The sequence below is a fragment of the Rattus norvegicus genome, chromosome 19 (assembly GCF_021556685.1).
Source record: "Rattus norvegicus strain SHRSP/BbbUtx chromosome 19, alternate assembly SHRSP_T2T, whole genome shotgun sequence".
Taxonomy (NCBI): domain Eukaryota; kingdom Metazoa; phylum Chordata; class Mammalia; order Rodentia; family Muridae; genus Rattus; species Rattus norvegicus.
In genome coordinates, this window is record NC_141552.1 from 49,935,041 (window position 1) to 49,953,611 (window position 18,571).

Genomic DNA, 18,571 nt, shown 5'->3' on the forward strand with positions numbered 1-18,571 from the left:
CTAGTGGTTCAGGCCTGTAATACCAGTTCCACGGGAGGCTGGGGCAGAAGCATCAGAATTCAAGGACTAAGACTGAAGTTGTGGCCAGCCTGGCAACTTAGTGAAACTCTCAAGAAATACTAAAAAATAGCTTAGCGCATGGCAATGATGGTGCAGGTCTTTATCCCAGCACTCAGGATGTAGAGGCCAGCCTGGCCTACAGAGTGAGTTCTACAGGGTAGCCAGGGCTATATACTGGAAGGGACGGGGGTTGGGGAGGGTGAGGCAAACTACTAAAAAATTAAAGATTAGGGATATTGTTCAGAGTATTTGCATATGTGTGTGTATTACATATTCCATATACATATATATATAATCTTTAGTAAATAAATATCCCTGTCTTTTTAGCCACTTCCAAATGACAAAACTGTGCTCTATAATCCGCTTCCTCCGAAAAACGAATCAGATGTCTTCCTGAGGCGCACGACCCATGGATTTAAAATGTCTAAGATATATAAGGTAAAACCCCTTACTGTGCCCTGGTTGGTTGCTTCCCTCTGCTGTTAGCAAAATGTAGTCACCAACAGTTAGAAGAGGAGCGTGTCTTCATTTGCATATGACCTGGGGAGATAACAACTTGAAGTTTTCTGTAGCTGTGATTCACTGTTCCTAACCCGGTAGGTTAGAGCAGGCAAGTCATACTTCCCTGTGTGAGAGAAGTTTGTAGTGAGCAAGGATTGTGGTGCTCATGTGGGGTCTTTCTTAGAATAAATGTTCTTTCCTGTAGAACTTCTGCTTAGAGAGTGTTTCAGGGAATAAAAGTATTGGAAGTCATTTTCTTTTTTCTGACTAATTTCACCATATATAAAATGATGTCCTTTGACCTTATGGTCCTACAGCTGTCTGACCCAGCTCAGGTTCCCCAGTCCTACTCCTTATGAGCCATCTCCCCTACAGCGCTGGTCCTCTCCACCATGTTGAGTCCAAGGGCAGGGAAGATTGTCAGGAATTTCTGTCCTTTGAGTCTTGCCCAGAACTGGTGGAGAATGACTCCTGTTACTGTCCTCTCTCTCTGCAGCCCTTACTCTTTATGGATCTTTTGGATGAAAGGACACTTGTGGCAGTAGAACGACCTCTGGATGACATCATTGCTCAGCTCCCACCACCCATCAAAAAGAAGAAATTTGGAACTTAAAACGGGACACTGACTGTGTCCTTTCTTGAACTGTCTGTCCTGTTCTTTGTTTGTTCGTTTCTTTGTTTGTTTTTTCTGAAATCATGATAATAAAACAAAGTTATTCTTTAGGATGAGACATTGTAAATTATTTTCCAAAAGAATGGGACTTTCTTTCTTTGAGTGCAGTGAAATGAAGGTGGCTATAAAGCTCAGTAGGTCCATCGGGACGGCTCTGGGAACGCACTGGACCCTCAAGCCTTATAATTCCAGTTGCTTGCTAGAGCCTGTCACCGAAGGAGAGAACATCTCTGGAAAGTTGTCCTCTGGCTTTCTGTGTGTGCTACATTTGAGCACACAGTAAAGGTGAACTAAACTTCAAGGTATATGTAGCTGCAGTAATGCTCTGAACTAGCTATAAGCTCATACTGGTTTTTTGAGTCTTGTCTGTTTTTGCAGTATAGTCTCAGGGGGAAAAAACAGTCCAGGCTCTCTGTTCTCCTGTCTGTGCTGGGGTGTCAAAGAACCAGGGTATCACTCCTAGCCTGCAGCCTATTCAAAGGGCCTCCCGGTGTCACCCTGGAGGGTGCTACTAACAGCCATAATCCACTTTCTAGTTGAGAGAAGAATTCCACTGCAGTGTCATAAGGAAATGCTCCATCCACATCTAGATGCCTTTGGCAGCCATTAAAGAGAGGCCGGGGATATAAGGAAGACAACAGGTCTGGCTTGTTCAAGGCCAGGTGCAGCCCTCAGCGGCAGTCCTTTTGACTGCCATGTGCCACCTGCAGAAGGCAAAACATTGCGCAGGGATTTTGCTGGAGACTAGCAATGGAGGTGGAGACCTGAGCGGCAGCCTAGCCTGTGTGTCACCTTTCTATTCGACCTGCTTTGACATTGTCATTCCCAGCCATGTTCTCGACTGACTAGTTTTGAATGTGATCTTTAAATTAGAAGGTGAAGAGCAGTAGTTAATGTAAACCGAGCAGTGGATTTCCTCACCGTCTGAGTGGTTGTGTTCTGTCGAGTGCCTCGGAAACCCAGTCTGTGGCTCGGGATAGAGAGCGGAGGATGTGGGTTCTGACAGCACCACGTACAGTACTGAGAAAGCATTTTGCTGCAATGAATCCCGCTGTCTGGTCTGGAAAGAAAAAGTGAGAATTTCAAGCAGATCTGTGGGGAACAATTTAGCAGAGGTTAAGCACATTTACAGTTGACAGTATGTCTTGAGCGTGATGCAGTGAGGTTTGCAATAATGGCCGATTTCTGCCCTGCTTGTTTAGGTTTAAAGGACTAGTGTAAGCGCAGGTGTGACTTCATAGGTCATTTTGTTTTTCTTAAATGATCCTCCTCTGTTAAAAGGGGGATGTGGGGGTCTTTGTCTAATCTATGTTAGACTGGGTCGTTGGACTTTAGCAACGAATCCTGCTCTTTCTAGAACATGTTTGAGTCCATATGTGATGGGACACACCTATGAGTCCTGGCACTTGGAAGAGTGTTAAGTTCAGGGCTAACCCTGGCTGCAGTGTGATCTCCTGTCTCACAAAACAAGAGAAATACATAGAAGTTGCAGGCCAGCCAGGGCTGTGTGGTGAGACAATGCCCGCCCAAAAAATTGTGTGAGCCAAAGTTCAAAGCCTGGTGTAGTGATGTACACCTTCAATTTTAGCATTTGGGCGACAGAGGCAGGCAGATCTCTGCTTTGTGAGGCCAGCCTGGTGTGCATAGCAAGACTAGACTGCCTTGAGTGTGAGTAGAGTCAAGTCTACGATGCCACAAAGACTGACTTCACTTGGTTCTCCCTGGCTGTAGAGCTGTGAAGTCAAGGAGTCCTTGTTAGCTGGGGCCAGTTTATAGCTCGACTGGCTTAACTTCTTACTGTGCGGAGGATGGAAGCTCAAACAGCTTGCACTATGCTGTGCCACAGAACCACGCCTCCCAGCCCACCGCCCATAACTGGAAACCTCTTAGATGGTGAAGGATGTGTTTCTGACCGAGAGTAGAGTAATACTTCTGAAAGTGGCGAGCATTCCTTTGCAAGGTTTCCAGCCGGTGATTTCTACTTCCATAAATGGTATGGGAAGGAAGGGCTTTAGGCCTTGAAAGTCGAAAACTGGATACACACAAAAGAAGCCCAAACGGATTGGGGCAAGTCGGAAAAACCGGGGGAAGGGAAGGTAAACCAGCGTTAAACGGCATTCCAGTGCATATTTCCCACATTGTGGGTATTTGTGTAGCAGAGCTGCTGGAACCGCTCCCTCTTGGCACTGGTTCCAGCTCACTGCTTTTACTTGAGTTCTACAGAGAAGTTTTGACCAGAGACTGGCCTAGATGTGGTCTTTTTTTTGCCAACACTACTCAAATGGCTTAATAAACTCATTTCTCCCATATGCCGAAAGAATTCGATCTCTTTGCCACGTAAATAGCAAAACTTAGACTAAAAATAAAACCTTGGAATACTGAAAGTTAGAAAAGGTTTTAGGAAGCTTATTTTTTTTTAGCATCCAAACTGTTCAGGTGGGCATGATGGTGTCCATGAAAGGCAGAAACAGGAACATCAGGCGTTCAAGGCCAGTTTCTGCTGCATACTGAGTTTGAGGCCTGCCTGGCCACATAGACCCTGTCTCCAAAACAAAACAAGACAAAACAAAACAAAACAAAACAAAACAAAACAAAACAAAACAACTTTTGTTGAAGGGCTGCTTGTGTGGCTCTGTGATGGAGTACCTGTTTGATTTGCAAAAAACCCTGGGTTCAATCCCTAGCACCCACTGTTGGTATTCTGTCTAAGCTCCACCCCCACAGCTACCTGGCAACAGCCAGGTATGCCCCGCCCCACAGTTGCCTGGCAACAACCAGCTGTGCCTGACACTATATAAGGGGCTGCTTGGCCCCTCTCGCTCTTCCTCTTCTCTTGCTATTTGCTCTTGCCCTCTTCCCTCTGTCCCTTCTCTCCCCATTTCCCTCCCCGCTTCCCTCGTCATTAAACCTCTCCACGTGGAACCATGTTGGTTTGGCGTGTTCTGTCTGGATGCGAGTCGAGATGTAAACCCCAACACTCCCCATTTCCAAAACATAATCCAACCTCGAATGGAGTTTTATTTTGTTTTAGGGGCACAAGGCTGTCCTGGAACTTGCTCTGTAGACCAGGCTGGCCTCAAATGCATAGGGATCTGCTTGCTTCTGCCCTCTGAGTGCTGGGATTTTTTTTCCCCCATTTTCTTCATACACGTCATGCAGATGATCCCCAAAGATATCCATGTCCGGGGCTGGAGAGATGACTCAGCAGTTAAGAGCACTGACTGCTCTTCCAGAGGTCCTGAGTTCAATTCCCAGCAACCACATGGTGGCTCACAACCATCTGTAATGGGATCTGGTGCCCTCTTCTGCTGTGTCCGAAGACAACGTCAGTATACTTCCATACATGAAATAAATAAATAAACCTTTAAAAAAAAAAAAGATATCCATGACCTTGTTATAGCTTTTTTGGACATTGTTTGTTTGTTTGTTTGTTTGCTACCTTCTGAGTACTGGGATTAAAAGTGTGTGCTACCACTGCCCCCTGTTTGTTTTATTTTGTTTTTTAAATACTTAAAATGCACTTGGGAGGCAGAGGCTAGTCAATCTCCGAGTCTGAGGCCAGCCTGGTCTACATAGCGAGGTCTAGGTTAACCAGTACTCCACAAGAACCCCGGGGGGCGAGAAGGTTCATCTTAAAATCTAGTGCATTTTAGATTTATTTTCTGTCTATGAATCCTTTGCCTGCACGCATGTGTGTACCTCATTCCTGCCCGTGTCCATGGAGGCTGGAAGAGTGTGACGGATTCCCTGTAACAGAGTTACGGGTGGCTCTGAGAGACCATGCGGATGGATGCGGAGTACTTTTAGAAGAGCGGCCAATGCTCTTAACCCTCTCTAACCCCATGATCCTGTTTTAATCTGATTTTCCACAATGCCATTCTATTTGCCTTGACAAATACCATGGAAAAACAAAGGGAGAAAAGATATGTGTGGCTGCCCACAGTTTCAGTCCTCAGTTAGCTGGCTCCATCGCTGGGGGCCTGTGCTGAGGTGGAACCTCATGCTGGCACGGACAAGAGTGTGAGCAGAGATACTCAGCCTCATAGTGACCAAGAAGCAGAGACAAGGGAGAAAGGCAAGTGTGTCTTAGAAAGGTATGGCCCCGTGACCTACTTCACCACAGCGCATGGAAGAACGTGTCACTCTGATAATCCCCTTGCTTCCCAACAGCTGAGGAACCAATTCCTCTAACACATGAACCCCGGGGGAGTGTGCTTAGTATACAATTAACATCCCCAGCACCGAGTGGCGAGTGGCGACAATGGTGTTTCTGTGAGTGGTGCTGGGGATGTTAATTGTATACTAAGCACACTCCCCCCCCCCCCCCCCCGGGTTAGGTGTCTTGGTGCCTTCCTGTGCGTGTAATCCTAGTACTAGGAGGTGAAGACAAATTCAAGGTCATCCTTAGCGTTGTGGCAGGTTCAAGGCCAGCCAGAACTGTGAAGAAAGAACCAACTCTCAGGAGGTGTCCTCTGGCTTCCACATGCATGCTGTGGTATGCGCATGCCCCCCCCCCCCATAAAGACATAAAATTTTGAAATTGTAAAAAAAAAAAAAAAAAATCCAGGCATTGCTTACCACAAGCAAGTTCAAGGCCAGGGGCAACTACAAGTTTATAGCAAGATTCTGGGGTTCCAGGGCCGGAGAAATGGCTCAGTGGTAAGAGCACTGACTGGGGGCTGGGGATTTAGCTCAGTGGTAGAGCGCTTACCTAGGAAGTGCAAGGCCCTGGGTTCGGTCCCCAGCTCCGAAAAAAAGAACCAAAAAAAAAAAAAAAAAAAAAAAAAAGCACTGACTGTTCTTCCAGAGGTCCTGAGTTCAATGCCCAGCAACCACATGGTGGCTCACAACCATCTGTAATGGGATCCGATGCCCTCTTCTAGTGTGTCTGAAGAAAGTGACAGTGTACTCGTATAAATAAAATTTAAAAAAAAAGATTCTGGGGTTCCTGTTTTGATTTTTTTTTAAAGAGTTATTTATTATATATAAGTATACTGTAGCTGTCTTCAGACACACCAGAAGAGGGCATCAGATCTCACTATAGATGGTTGTGAGCCACCATGTGGGTACTGGGATTTGAACTCAGGACCTGTGGAAGAACAGTCAGTGCTCTTAACCACTGAGCCCTCTTGGTTGGTGGATGGTTGTTGTTTTGAGAAAGGCACTCACAGCATAGACCAGACTGGCCTCAAAGTCACTGAGATTCCCTGCCCCCCAGGTGCTAAGATTAAAGGCTTGTGTTAATATCCTGGTTTTTTGTTTTGTGGCCTGTGTTTGCTGTTTTAACAAAACAACAATAATAACAAAAACAGGCTGTAAAGATATCTTAGGAAGTGAAATAAAGCACCCACATTGGTTCAGTGGCTCCTGGAGGGGAGTGGAACCTACAGGCTGCAAAGTTGTGAGGCACTGAAAACTGTTAAGAGCTGATAAGAGGAAAGTGAATATTTATTTTTAGATCTTATTTGAATTTCATGGCAAATTATGTAATTTCCATAATTGTCAATAAAAAGCATTGGTGATTTTCCATAACTAAGTGGACAAAACTAAACTGCTTAGCGTGTCCTTACTAATATTTTCCTATAAAGAAAGTCACACAGTTGCAAAACTGTCCCCAGCTGCTTCCCATTAGGAATGTGGTTAGCAGATGTGGGGTTTCCTAGTCCTAATACAGGAGATAGTTAATCCGTTTTTGTGGGTTTCAGATGGGTAGTGATATATCTTGGTGGGATGAATTTTTTAAAAAATGTGCCCACATCAGCTTATGCATATCTTTCCTTAGTTTGCATTGGAGAGGAAATATGGCAAGTGGCAAAGTAAAACAACCTTAAAAGGGACAACGGGCCTGGCTGTCTTCTAAGGGAGAATTACTGTGGTGGATGTCAATGTCGGGTTGGTAATTTTTACAAGCTCATTTCTCCCTGGGCCTCTTGGTTACTTTTGTGCCGCCTTTGCTTTTGTTCCTCTGGAATCAGGGACGTGACCTTCAGACTCGCTAAAAAGCTGAGATTTAGCCTGGGGCCCTCCTTCCTGATGAAGTTACACAACACTCAAGCCTTGGAAGCAACCCCAGATCCACTAATTCTTTTCTTTGACGGCTCTTGGCAGCGAGTGTTTCCTTCCAACCAAAGTGTAGCTTTATACCAGATCTGCTTGTCACCAAAATTAATTTAGCCATTTGTCCCTTATGCCTACAATCAAACGGTGTGTGGCAGACTCACTCCTAAAGAAGTAAAGTCTCTTAGCTAGAGAGTTTCAACCACTGGATTTTATTTTTTTGCCACTGCTGGAGGCCAACAGGTAATAACAACAGCTGGTGCTTTTTTGTTTGTTTGCTTGCTTTTGAGACAAAGTTTCTCTTTATGTAGCCCTTGCTGTTCTGGAGCTCGCTCTAGATCTCCCAGAGCTCCACTTGCCTTTGCCTCCTGAGTGCTGAGATCAAAAGCATACACCAGCCCTAGTGCTTTTTAATGCTGCTCTGAGGTTCCCATTCACATACACCACCCAAGCATCACAGCACCTTTAAAGGCAGAAACTGTCCGAACTATTTAGAAAGAGATACTAAGGCTGCTGACCTCAGCCCCTTTGGACCATTATAGAATTAGTAAGCGGCCACATCGTGCTGCGATTTTTGTTTCTCTTGAGACCCCTCCTTTTGAGATAGTAATGAGCTCTACCTGTTCTGAGGAATAGTGAGGACCGGTGACAGGAATTACCTCAGCCAGCCCCTCTTTTAGAGGTAGGTAAAATGATATGCTTGCTAGAAGAATTCTCTAAGCTTGACTCCCCGTCCTTAGGAACCCATGGAAACAGATGTGTGGCCTATTTCAGATTTCATTATCCACAGTAAGTAGATTTCACTGACTACTTGAGATTTCCTAGATGGTAATTTTAGCCCTACAGAGAACCAATAACTCTCAGAGGGATTATTTGAGAAGATGCTGGCACCGGAAGCACCACTGCCAATCAGTCACAAGCTTAATGAGTTTCCTCTCTGTGAGGCAGTAGTTTTCAAGCGGTGGGGAGCAAAAATAATCGATAGGTGGTCCTCGCCTTCCTGGAATATATAACTTAATTGGGCATTACAGCCTAGGCATAGAATTACATCACTCAAAAGAAAAGTCCCAAAGAACTAGGGAGTCACAGAAAGCTGGAATGAGGTCTTGTGGGGTGAGGAATTTAAGATACCTGAGGTATTCTGAAGAGCTTGGGTGTGGATGTGTGAGGCTCCACTGGAAGATACTGGTTGGGTGAGTGTCTGAGCTTAAAGTAGTGACAGAATGTGGAAACACAGCGATGAAGATGGACTTCTTACACTGGAAGCAGGAAGATCAATTTAAGGTCATTCTTGGCTACACAGCCCATTTAGAGCTAGCCTGGGTTACATTGTTGGGAGAAAGTGGGGGGACTAAGGGTTGGGGAGATGGTCTGGTAGGTAAAGCTCTTGCTGCATAACTATGAGAGCCTAAATTCAAATCTCTCGAAGCAAAATGAAGCTGAATGATGTTAACCTTGCCCTCACAGCAAGATGAGAGGTAGACACAAGCACTCTGGAAGCTCACAGGCCAGCTAGCCTGGTGTATGCAGCAGCTAAGAAGCCTGTCCCAAAACACAGCGGAAAGAGGGACTGACACTTGAGATTGTTCTCTCTGTATGCGTGCTGTGGCTTCTGTGTGCCTGCGCATGAACTCGTGTGTGTGTGTGTGTGTGTGTGTGTGTGTGTGTGTGTGTGTGCGCGTGTCACACACACACACGCCAATAGTGGCAAATGGGTTGAGGCTTCAATGCCAACCAGGCCTATGTAGTGATGTCTAGGCCAATGACACTGCTTCAAAGTAAACAGTTTTTTTACAGAAATACTCCCAAGAAATACTCTATTACCTTCCCTGTGGGTTTAAATATTTTAAATATTTTGTTATATAACTTGCTATCTTACATAAGTGTCCTCACCATTAAATTTGTGACTTCCTCCAACTCTAGCAGCAAGAAGTCCTTCACACTCGGAAAGAATTCCCTGCACTTATAAAGGTGTCCTCGGTTGCCCAACCCCCTGATGATCACATATGCAGAAGTGTTAAAATTAGTTAAAAGTAGCGCTCAGACTCTGAGGAATCAGCTGCCAAATGCTCTCTAACAAGCAGAAATTTCACATAACTCAGGCCTCTGGGGGCTCTGGCTCAGCTGGAGTCAAGCCAGAAATGCCTGAGACTGCAGGTGCACTTGGGCACATTGGGACCTGCTGGGACAACAGGCCAGCTCCACTGCAGCTGACTAGGAGAAGGCTGGGGGGCTGAGCTTTCACTGACATTCGCAGCTTGGAAGAACCATACCCCCACTCCTAACAAAGATCCGTTGCAATGATCTTTTTCTTCTGATAAGAAAATACATTTCTCATTTTGAATTCTTTACACTCAGGTTTGGAATGCTTAACCCGTTCAAACAACTCATTGGAAGTTTTCTGCACTCTCCTGGAGTGGTGCGTGGCTACAATGTAGGCTCTTGACCGTGTGTTTCCTTTGAACTTCCCCTTTTACAGGAATTGATGCATACTCCCTCTGTTTGTTCCCTGTCTCTGCCCAAATGAAAGCATGGAATTTTCTACTTCGCTGCTGGAGAAAAGAGGGTGTCTTGGTCCTAACGATGTTGCTGAGAACTTTCCTTCTCAGCCTTGTGCTTTGGGGGCTTTTTATTTTTTTTTAAAGATAGGGTTGTACTGTGTTGTCCAGGCTAGCCTGGAACTCACTCATGGTAATTCTCCTGTCTTAGCATCCTGAGTAATCTGAGGACTGAGATTTCAGGTCTAAGCCACGATTCCTGGGCAAGACCCTTGTTTTTTGTTTGTATTTAAGTGTGAGGTGGATGAATAGTTAGCAACACTAAGCCATGAAGCTGGAGAAGAAAATTTGTCTTTTTTTTTTTTTTAAACATTTATTTATTATATGTAAGTACACTGTAGCTGTCTTCAGATACACCAGAAGAGGGCATCAGACCTCATCATAGATGGTTGTGAGCCACCATGTGGTTGTTGGGAATTGAACTCATGACCTCTGGAAGAGCAGTCGGGTGCTCTTAACCGCTGAGCCATCTCTCCAGCCCCCCCCCCCTTTTTTTTATTGTGGATGTTAGGTCAGAGTCTTTAAGTTAGTCTTTCCTATTTGTTCCCCCACCCCAGGGAAATGGAAGAAACAATAGATTACAGTGTCATGGGCAAGAAGTTAGATAATGCTCTATTTTATTATGCTGAGGGTCCTCATACAACATTCTCTAAACCTAAGCCTGTCTCCCCAAGGCTGCTCACCTGTGCTACATATCTTAGCTGAAGGGCAGGTCCAGTGTCTAGCAGAAGTCTCTGATTTGAGGGTCAGGATCCTGGGGAAGACTCTCCAGCTGCAGGGCAGGTCAAAGTAGCAGAGCTCCAGAGGAGAAGAGCACTGTCTGCTTGTTCAGTGGGCGTCAGTTCTTAGACTGTCTGGTTATCTTAAGTGGTGTCATTGAGTTCTGGTTATCAGGTGCAGCCTTGGGTATGGGGATCCTGACTAAGCTATTTTTTACATATCTAAAAGGCTTTTTTTTTTTTTTTTTTTTTGCTGTGGTCGTTATATTGCTATTGGCTCTGCAGTTAGCAAAGTCACACTCTTTAGCTAATAACTCTTTAGTTTCTAGGATGTTCATCTACATATGTTCCCCCCCAAAAAACGTGATGGAATCCAGACTTAAGACCCAAAAACTTGGGGGTTGGGGATTTAGCTCAGTGGTAGAGCACTTGCCTAGCAAGTGCAAGGCCCTGGGTTCGGTCCCCAGTTCCGAAAAAAAAAAGACCCAAAAACTGAGAAAATCAAGACCAAACCCTTTCAGGATTTGGTTATGTGAAGCTTTTCACACACACTACCCAATTCCACTAACCCTATGTTCTGTTCACATTGGAATTCTGGCAACTTCCTAAGAAGATGGTGCATATTTTTTTTTTCACTTGACCAGGCTCAAAGACGCCTGGACAGACAGATGTAAAACCTCTTTGGGTGTGTCTGTTTCTGGAAGAAGTGATTTCCATGGTGACCTGAGGAAAGAAGATTGTCTTCACTAGTGGGAACAGGCATCATCCAATCAGGTGAGTGCAGCCAGGGAACGGTAAGACCCATACATTCACCCTGCGAAAACTGGGACATCTCCTGCCACACTTCAGTGCTCCTGGTTTTCCATGGACTGGGCCAGTTTTTACATAGTAGCTTTCCACTCCCATCCCCCGACTCAGGTCTCAGTCTCCTGATATCTTCAGATTTCTACCTAGTCCTCAGGTCTTTGGATTTGGATCCAGAGCGTACCAGTCAACTTTCCTGGGGCTGCAGAGGGCAGATTGTGGAATTTATCCTCAGAATCTTGTGGCTAATCTCGCACAATCTTCGTTAACTGTATATCCATTGGTCTGTGGGGAACTCTAAAACACCAGCATGCTGCAAATGTCTTTGACCCTGCACACTGTGGCTTCCCAGTGCTTAACAAGGCACGATTCCCTCTAATTGCAGGCAAGCAGATAGGTGATTTATAAAAACAGTGACAAAGCCTTGGATCCATGCCTTTGAACCCATGTCATTTGTGCTGTGTCCTCTGCTGCTCCCACCAAGACTAACCTAACCGTTCTTTTTTATCCTGTTCTAGGGACGTCTGCACAGCCTTTTTAACCACAGAGAATCACACCTAGCTGGTTGCCTCTGTTTTTCTTTCCCATTAGACCACAAGCTCTCTCAGCTGTGGTGCATTTTATTCAGCTTGTCTCTAGGGCCTTAAAAGGAGCCCCAGCACACCTCTGAGCGCTTAGGGATCTTTGCAATGAACCAATCAATGCAAGAATGAACGCGCCACCCGGCCCTGCAGGATCGCAAAGTGTCTCTCCACGCTGACTTTGCTCTCCGTGCCGGGGCAGCTCTCATAGAAAAGGTCAGGAGTTCGAGGAGGTCACGGGGAACCAAAGCGAAGGACTGTGGGGAGCCCTGCTGCATGTACTAGGTGCTGCCCACCTACCAAGAGCTTTCGGTGAACCAGGACAACCTAGCCTCCCGGAAGCGGCCTCGCCGGCCTTTCCCCGCCCCTCCGGAAAGTGGGCGTGACCCTCATGAATAATGAATCGCCGGGGGGAGGGGAGGGGTCCGCCCCCCCTCGGGCGGGAAGGGGGAAGCGCCGAGGCTGCCTGACTGGAATCGGGGGAGCTGCAGCGACGGCGGCTGCGGGAGCAGGGCTGGCCATGGCGGTGTGGACGCGGGCCACCAAAGCGGGACTGGTGGAGCTGCTTCTGAGGGAGCGCTGGGTGCGGGTGGTGGCCGAACTCAGTGGCGAGAGCCTGAGCCTGACGGGCGACGCCGCGGCGGTCGAGCCTGAACCGCCCGCGGTCGCCTTCAACGGTCTCCCGAACGGCGGCGGCGGCGGCGGAGACTCGCTGCCGGGGAGCCCGAACCGCGGCCTGGGGCCGCCCAGCCCTCCCGCGCCGCCCCGCGGTCCGGCTGGGGAAGCGAGCGCCTCGCCCCCCGTGCGCCGAGTGCGAGTGGTGAAGCAGGAGGCGGGCGGCCTGGGCATCAGCATCAAGGGCGGCCGAGAGAACCGGATGCCGATCCTCATCTCCAAGATCTTCCCAGGGCTGGCGGCCGACCAGAGCCGGGCGCTGCGGCTAGGCGACGCCATCCTGTCGGTGAACGGCACCGACCTGCGCCAGGCCACCCACGACCAGGCCGTGCAGGCGCTGAAGCGCGCGGGCAAGGAGGTGCTGCTGGAGGGTGAGCGGGGCCGAGCGGGAGGCAGCGGGTGGCGGCCTGGGCTCGCCAGCGCGCACTTTGTTTCTGCCCACCCTGACGCCTGTGCGGCGAGCCGGTTCTCTCCGCCTCAGCCACCAGACCTCCTCCTCTGGGGCTCCAGAGTGTGGAAAAACTGAGGCGCCCAGAGAGGAGAAAGTTGGGCAGTCACCGAAGTGTTACTTTGCCGCCCCTCAGCGAGACTCAGCTGAGATTTAGGGGGGAGCAGCAGCCGCATGCAAAGCTCACCCCTCTTGCACGATAAGCTGACACTAAGCACCAACTACCAGGAGAGCGATCGGCTCGAGTTCCGTAGTTTCCTTTTTCCCTGTTGGGAAGCGTTGGTTGGGCGCTTTCTTTAGTCACCTCGGGCTCCCCGGGCGGGCCGGTCTATTAAATCCATCCACACCGATGCCAGCAGTTTGCTTGGGCAAACCACCAAAGCACTGGTTAATTTATGGGAATTTAACCCATCATTGGCTCTCAACAATAACCAGAGGAGATCACAGCACTTCGTGGAAGGCAGGAGAGCTGATACAGCAAGTTTGTGTGGTTAATGAGCCTTGTTTAACAGTGGAGGCTCACGTGTTTGAGCATTTTACTGCCAACTAGAGTTTCGCCCCTTTTGCAAGAGTCTGGTGCCAGCTTCCTACCGCTTGCAGGCATGCTGCCGCAAGACCAGAAGGCATTTTATAACAATCCTGAAACGATACCATCACACGATATGTGTGAATTAGCCTTCTTTACCGTAAATGTAGATGTGATCTGTGAGCTACGTTTCGTGTGAATCAATGTAACTTGCAGAATTAAATCTCACCTCCAAAGACTCCTGCGTGTTGAAGGTGATGGAGCACTGTAAATGAAAAGCCAGTTGCTTGCTTTAGAAATAATTGCAAGACCAGCTTCATTTCCGCTGTTGAGTCAGTCATTCCAGGAGCATTTATTGCTGCTAGCTGTGTAATAGAGAATGCGAAAGGTGTTGTCCCTGTTGTATCTCCGCGGGAGGAAATGATAGGAAATGCAAAACAACTTCTAGGGAGGAATAACGTTAAGTACTGGACTCTGTAGTACAAATTACAAGATGCTAAGGGATTACAAGTTTAAGTTGTATTTGACTGTAGCCTTTGGCATGGTTCACAGACTGCACTCAAGAGGCAGAGGCAGGTAGATCTCTGAGTTTAAGAAGAACCTGGGCTGGGCTAGAGAGATGGCACAGTGGTTAAGAACACTGACTGCTCTTCTAGACGTCCTGAGTTCAATTCCCAGCAACCACATGGTGGCTCACAACCATCTGTCATAGGATTGGACACCCTCTTCTGGTGTGCATGAAGACAGCTACAGTGTATACATAAAATAAATAAACCTTTAAAAAAAAGGAAGAAGAACCTGGTTTCTACATAGTGAGTTTCAGAACAGTCAGGGCTACTACACAGTGGGACTCTGTCAAAAAAAAAAAAAATTCCAGAAAAGTATTTGCTGGAAAGGGGTTAGTCCAGGAGGGCTTTCCAGGAAGTGATGGGTGAGGAGGGATTTCTGGCAGGAGAACTGAGGGAAGAGTTGAAGTTATGGAGAAAACCATCACACTAAGAGCAGAATTGTAACTTTGTGAAATAATTTTCATCTTTTTGTTTGTTGGCCTGGAATTCACAGAGATTGATCTGCTAAGTGCTAGGATTAAAGGCATGTTACACCGTGCACAGCTTATTTGTGTGTGCTCTCAAATAGCGAGTGTGTCTGTATCTCTGTGTCTGTCTGTCTGTCTGTGAGCATGTTCACATTCAGGCCAGGCTGGCCTCCAAGTGGTCATCTTACTGACTCAGCCTCATGATTGCTAGGATTAAAGGCATTTACTGCCATATCCAGTTCAGTTTTCTCTTAAATTTTTAAAAATTATTATTTTATGCATATGAGCGTTTTTGCCTTCCAGTATAGCTGTGCCTCACATGTATACCTGGTGCCCGTGGAGGCCAGAAGAGAGTGTCAGGTCCACTGGGACTAGAGTTTCAGGCGAGTGTGAGCCTGGAGGTGGGTAATGGGAATCAAACCTAGGTCCTCTGTAAGAGCAGCCAGTGTTCTTCCCTGCCGAGCTACCTCTCCAGCCCTACTTTTCACTTTTTTGTAAATCTGTGATACTTGGAAGCAAAAAGGTTTTTTTTTTTAAGATTTATTTATTTACTTAATGTATATAAGCACACTGTAGCTGTCTTCAGACACACCCAACCCCATTACAGATGAGCAACAAGTTTAAAAAGAAATAACATAGGGGTTGGGGATTTAGCTCAGTGGTAGAGCGCTTGCCTAGGAAGCGCAAGGCCCTGGGTTCGGTCCCCAGCTCCAAAAAAAAGAGCCAAAAAAAAAAAAAAGAAAGAAATAACATGGTGCCCAACAGTGTTGGTGAATGCCTTTAATCCCAGCCCTGGGAGGCACAGTTAGGTGGATCTTGGGTTTGAGTTCAGCCAGGTTTACAGAGTTCCAGAACAGCCAGGGCAGAGAAACCTTGTCTGGAAAAACAAACAAGGGGTTAGAGGGATGGCTCAGTGAGTTAAGACTCTGTACTTCTTTTTCAGAGGACCCCAGTTCAGTTCCTAGCATACAAATCAGGTGGCCTGCAAACACCTTTGACTCCAGTTCTAGGACATCTGACACTGTGTGGCCTCCCAGTCACCCGGACACATAATTAAAGATTGTTAATTTTTTTTCTTTTTGAAAGTGCTCTAGTAGTGAAATTGCAATTATAATGTCTTATTTATGAGTCTTGTTTATATCCCAATTTTAGGTAGGGCCAGACAAGTGCCCAGAAATTAGTGTTAGTGAAAGGAGTGAACACACAACAAAATGATTGTTACTTTAAATAAGTGCTTGACACTGGGCGAGGTAAGTATTTGGGTGTTACTTCTTAGAGCCAGAATATTGAATTTCATCCAGTTTTGTGGTATGTAATAGTGATGGACGGACAGGTCAACCCTTTATGCCATATTAAAATGCAAAACAAGAGGTTCTTGTTTACCTGTGATTTGAACCTAGTGTTCACAGCTATAAAATGACAACTATCTAGTAAATGCTTCCCACTGTTCATTAGTTAATTCATAGACCTTGTGTGCTCTTAGAGACAGGTTTCCAAACGGTGGCATAGTAACATTTATTGGAAGACTTTTTACCTGAACTGTGGCTTTATTTTCCCATTTTATGTAAGACAGTTTTTGTCTGTGTAGATGTGGGAAAGTCATTCAATATAGTGAGTTTGTGGTGTTCCCTTTTTTAGTAGCCAAGTAAAAATAAAATTGCTCAAATACAAAATCCCCTAAAAGAGTCATTCAGTGAGCCAGGCAGAGTATTTAAAATTGAGAGCTGTTGTCTCCTCCAGACAAGCTACCTTTTTTTCCTCCTTAAGCCAGAGTTTCATGTAGCCATGCTCCCTTTGTTTTGAGTCTGGTTTTGAACTCCTGCCTCTACTTCTAAAGAGCCACAGTTATTGGCCTGTGCTCCCATGCTTGGCTCAGGTAAGCCACTTATAAGAGATAAGAGTTTAAAATATAGTGGGATGAACCTTTAAGGCCAGCACTTGGGAGACAGGCAAGAGCATCTTGGAGTTTGAGGCTAGCCTGATCTACACAGCGAATTTCAGGACAGCTGGCTATGTAAAGAAACCCTGTCTCAAAAAACCTGCTACAGGGGAGACTAAAGCAGCAAGCAGGATTGCCTCAAGGGTGCTGCTACGAGCCTGTTATCCCAGCACTTGAGGGGTGGAGCCAGGAGAATTGAGAGCGATTGAGGACCAGCCTAGGTTACAAAGTAGGGAGTAAGGTGAGGGGGAAGCCATTACTCCTTAAACAATTGTAAGTGATATTGTCCCTCCATTAGATTCCCGAAACCTTGCCTTGACATAACATAATAATCTTGGTGGTGTAGGCAGGGAATTTCAGGCATGTTCTTGCCACCCACATGTCAGAAGCAGTCTTAGTGTCTGGTTGCCTGAGGTTAGGGAATGGAACTAAAGGACTCTTTTTTTTAAACCTCGGAGAGGTGAAGGCATTGCTCCTACAGTCTCTGGTCAAACATTCACCATTCACTCCTTTTTTTTTTTTTTCTTCACCCTTCCCATCCCCAAGGAGAAAAGCCTGTAGGATTTTGTCTTTGTTTACTTTTTTGGAGACAGGATCGCTGTATAACCTGCCCTGGCTAGCCTTGAACTTCCTGTGTCTGTCCTTGGCCTCAGAGATCTGCCTGCTTCTGCATGTGCTGCCATGCCCGGCTTCATATTTCTTCCCTAATCTCTTTTTTTCTTTTTTTTCTTTTTTTTTTTTTTTTTTTTTTTCCCCTCGGAGCTGAGGACCAAACCCAGGGCCTTGAGCTTGCTAGGCAAGCGCTCTACCACTGAGCTAAATCCCCAACCCCACTTCCCTAATCTCTTAAAGAACAACCAAATAGTTAAGCTGTATCTCTGTGCTTTTGTTCCAGCTTCTCCTTGTTTTACCTGTGAGAAGCTATTTCTGCAGGCACACACCACCACACTCTCATTCTGGGTTTTAAATCTGGGTCTCATGTAACCCAGGCTGACCTTGAATTTGATATGTAGCTAAGGAAGACCTTGAATTCCTCCTGATTCATCTGCTTCTACTTGTAAGACATTTCTTACAGATGCTCTTCCACGATAAACGCACCCACTAAATTATTACCGTGCTATGGGAAAGTACTTCTAATAGAACAGTCATGAGATTTCGAAGAACATTTTCTAGGAACTACAACCAAACTGTAATTTAGGTCTCCATGGATAACTTCAGCTGCTGTTTTCCTACTATGCAGCACTGTCTGGGCGAAAGTTCCTAGACTTTCCCATCAAATGTGTCTTCGTGAAGATGAGGTGTGGCTGGAGGCTAAGAGGACCTCCTGGAGTTCAGAGTTATTGTTAACAGACCAGTTCCATGCTCTTGGCTTGATCAGCACACTGAGCTAACCAACCAAACAAAAATAATGCTATGTAAAGCACTCTGAGGTGTTACTTGTTTTTGTTTTCTGAGACAGGTTTTCTCTGTGCAGCCCTAGCTGTCCTGAAGCTGCCCTCCAACCTAGAGGTGCTCTGCCTCTGCCTCCTAGCTGGGATTAAAGGCCTAGCCACCACCGCTGGGCCTTGGGTTTTAACCTGTTTTCTATTTTGCTGTCTATATGGCCCTTTAAAAAGATTTATGTATTTTAAGTGTGTGTGTATACATACAGCATGCCACATGTGTGTCAGTCAGAAGGAGCCTTGTGGGGGTTGGGGATTTAGCTCAGCCGTAGAGCGCTTGCCTAGCAAGCACAAGGCCCTGGGTTCGGTCCCCAGCTCCGGAAAAAAAGAAAAAAAAAAAAAGAAGGAGCCTTGTGGGAGGCTGTTCCCTCCTACCATGTAGGCCAAGGGTTGAAGGGTTCTCAGGGTTGGTGGCAAGCACTGTTGCCCACAGAGCTGTCTCTCTGGCCTTTCCAGGAATTTTCAAAGCTGTGAAGTTTGCTCTGTCAAATGAGGAACAAAACCTGTGAGGTTAAGTGAGATTAGTGGTGCAGAGGGAGGAAAACCTAGTCC

The 18,571-nt window shown here is 46.4% G+C and overlaps 2 protein-coding genes across 6 annotated transcripts in view; both read left to right on the forward strand.

Annotated features, from left to right (window-relative positions):
- Positions 1-1,287, forward strand: part of Utp4 (UTP4 small subunit processome component) — a 28,097-nt gene extending 26,810 nt beyond the window's left edge. For 2 of the 3 annotated variants that reach the window (XM_087594205.1, XM_087594204.1), the window contains exons 16-17: positions 388-498; positions 1,058-1,287. In XM_087594205.1, coding sequence (XP_087450331.1) covers positions 388-498; positions 1,058-1,174 — 228 coding nt within the window. In that variant the 3' untranslated portion in view covers positions 1,175-1,287. The remainder of the gene's footprint in view (positions 1-387; positions 499-1,057) is intronic. The other variant, NM_001009640.1, reaches the window with a different exon arrangement.
- An 8,868-nt stretch (positions 1,288-10,155) lies between these two features.
- The window catches only part of Sntb2 (syntrophin, beta 2), an 88,164-nt gene continuing 79,748 nt past the window's right edge, over positions 10,156-18,571 (forward strand). The window contains exons 1-2 of one of the 3 annotated variants that reach the window (XM_087595170.1): positions 12,426-12,684; positions 12,786-12,999. In XM_087595170.1, the coding sequence (XP_087451296.1) occupies positions 12,831-12,999 (169 nt within the window). In that variant the 5' untranslated portion in view covers positions 12,426-12,684; positions 12,786-12,830. Of the gene's footprint in view, positions 13,000-18,571 lie in introns of all 3 variants that reach the window. The other 2 variants (XR_015643478.1, NM_001168674.1) reach the window with 2 other exon arrangements.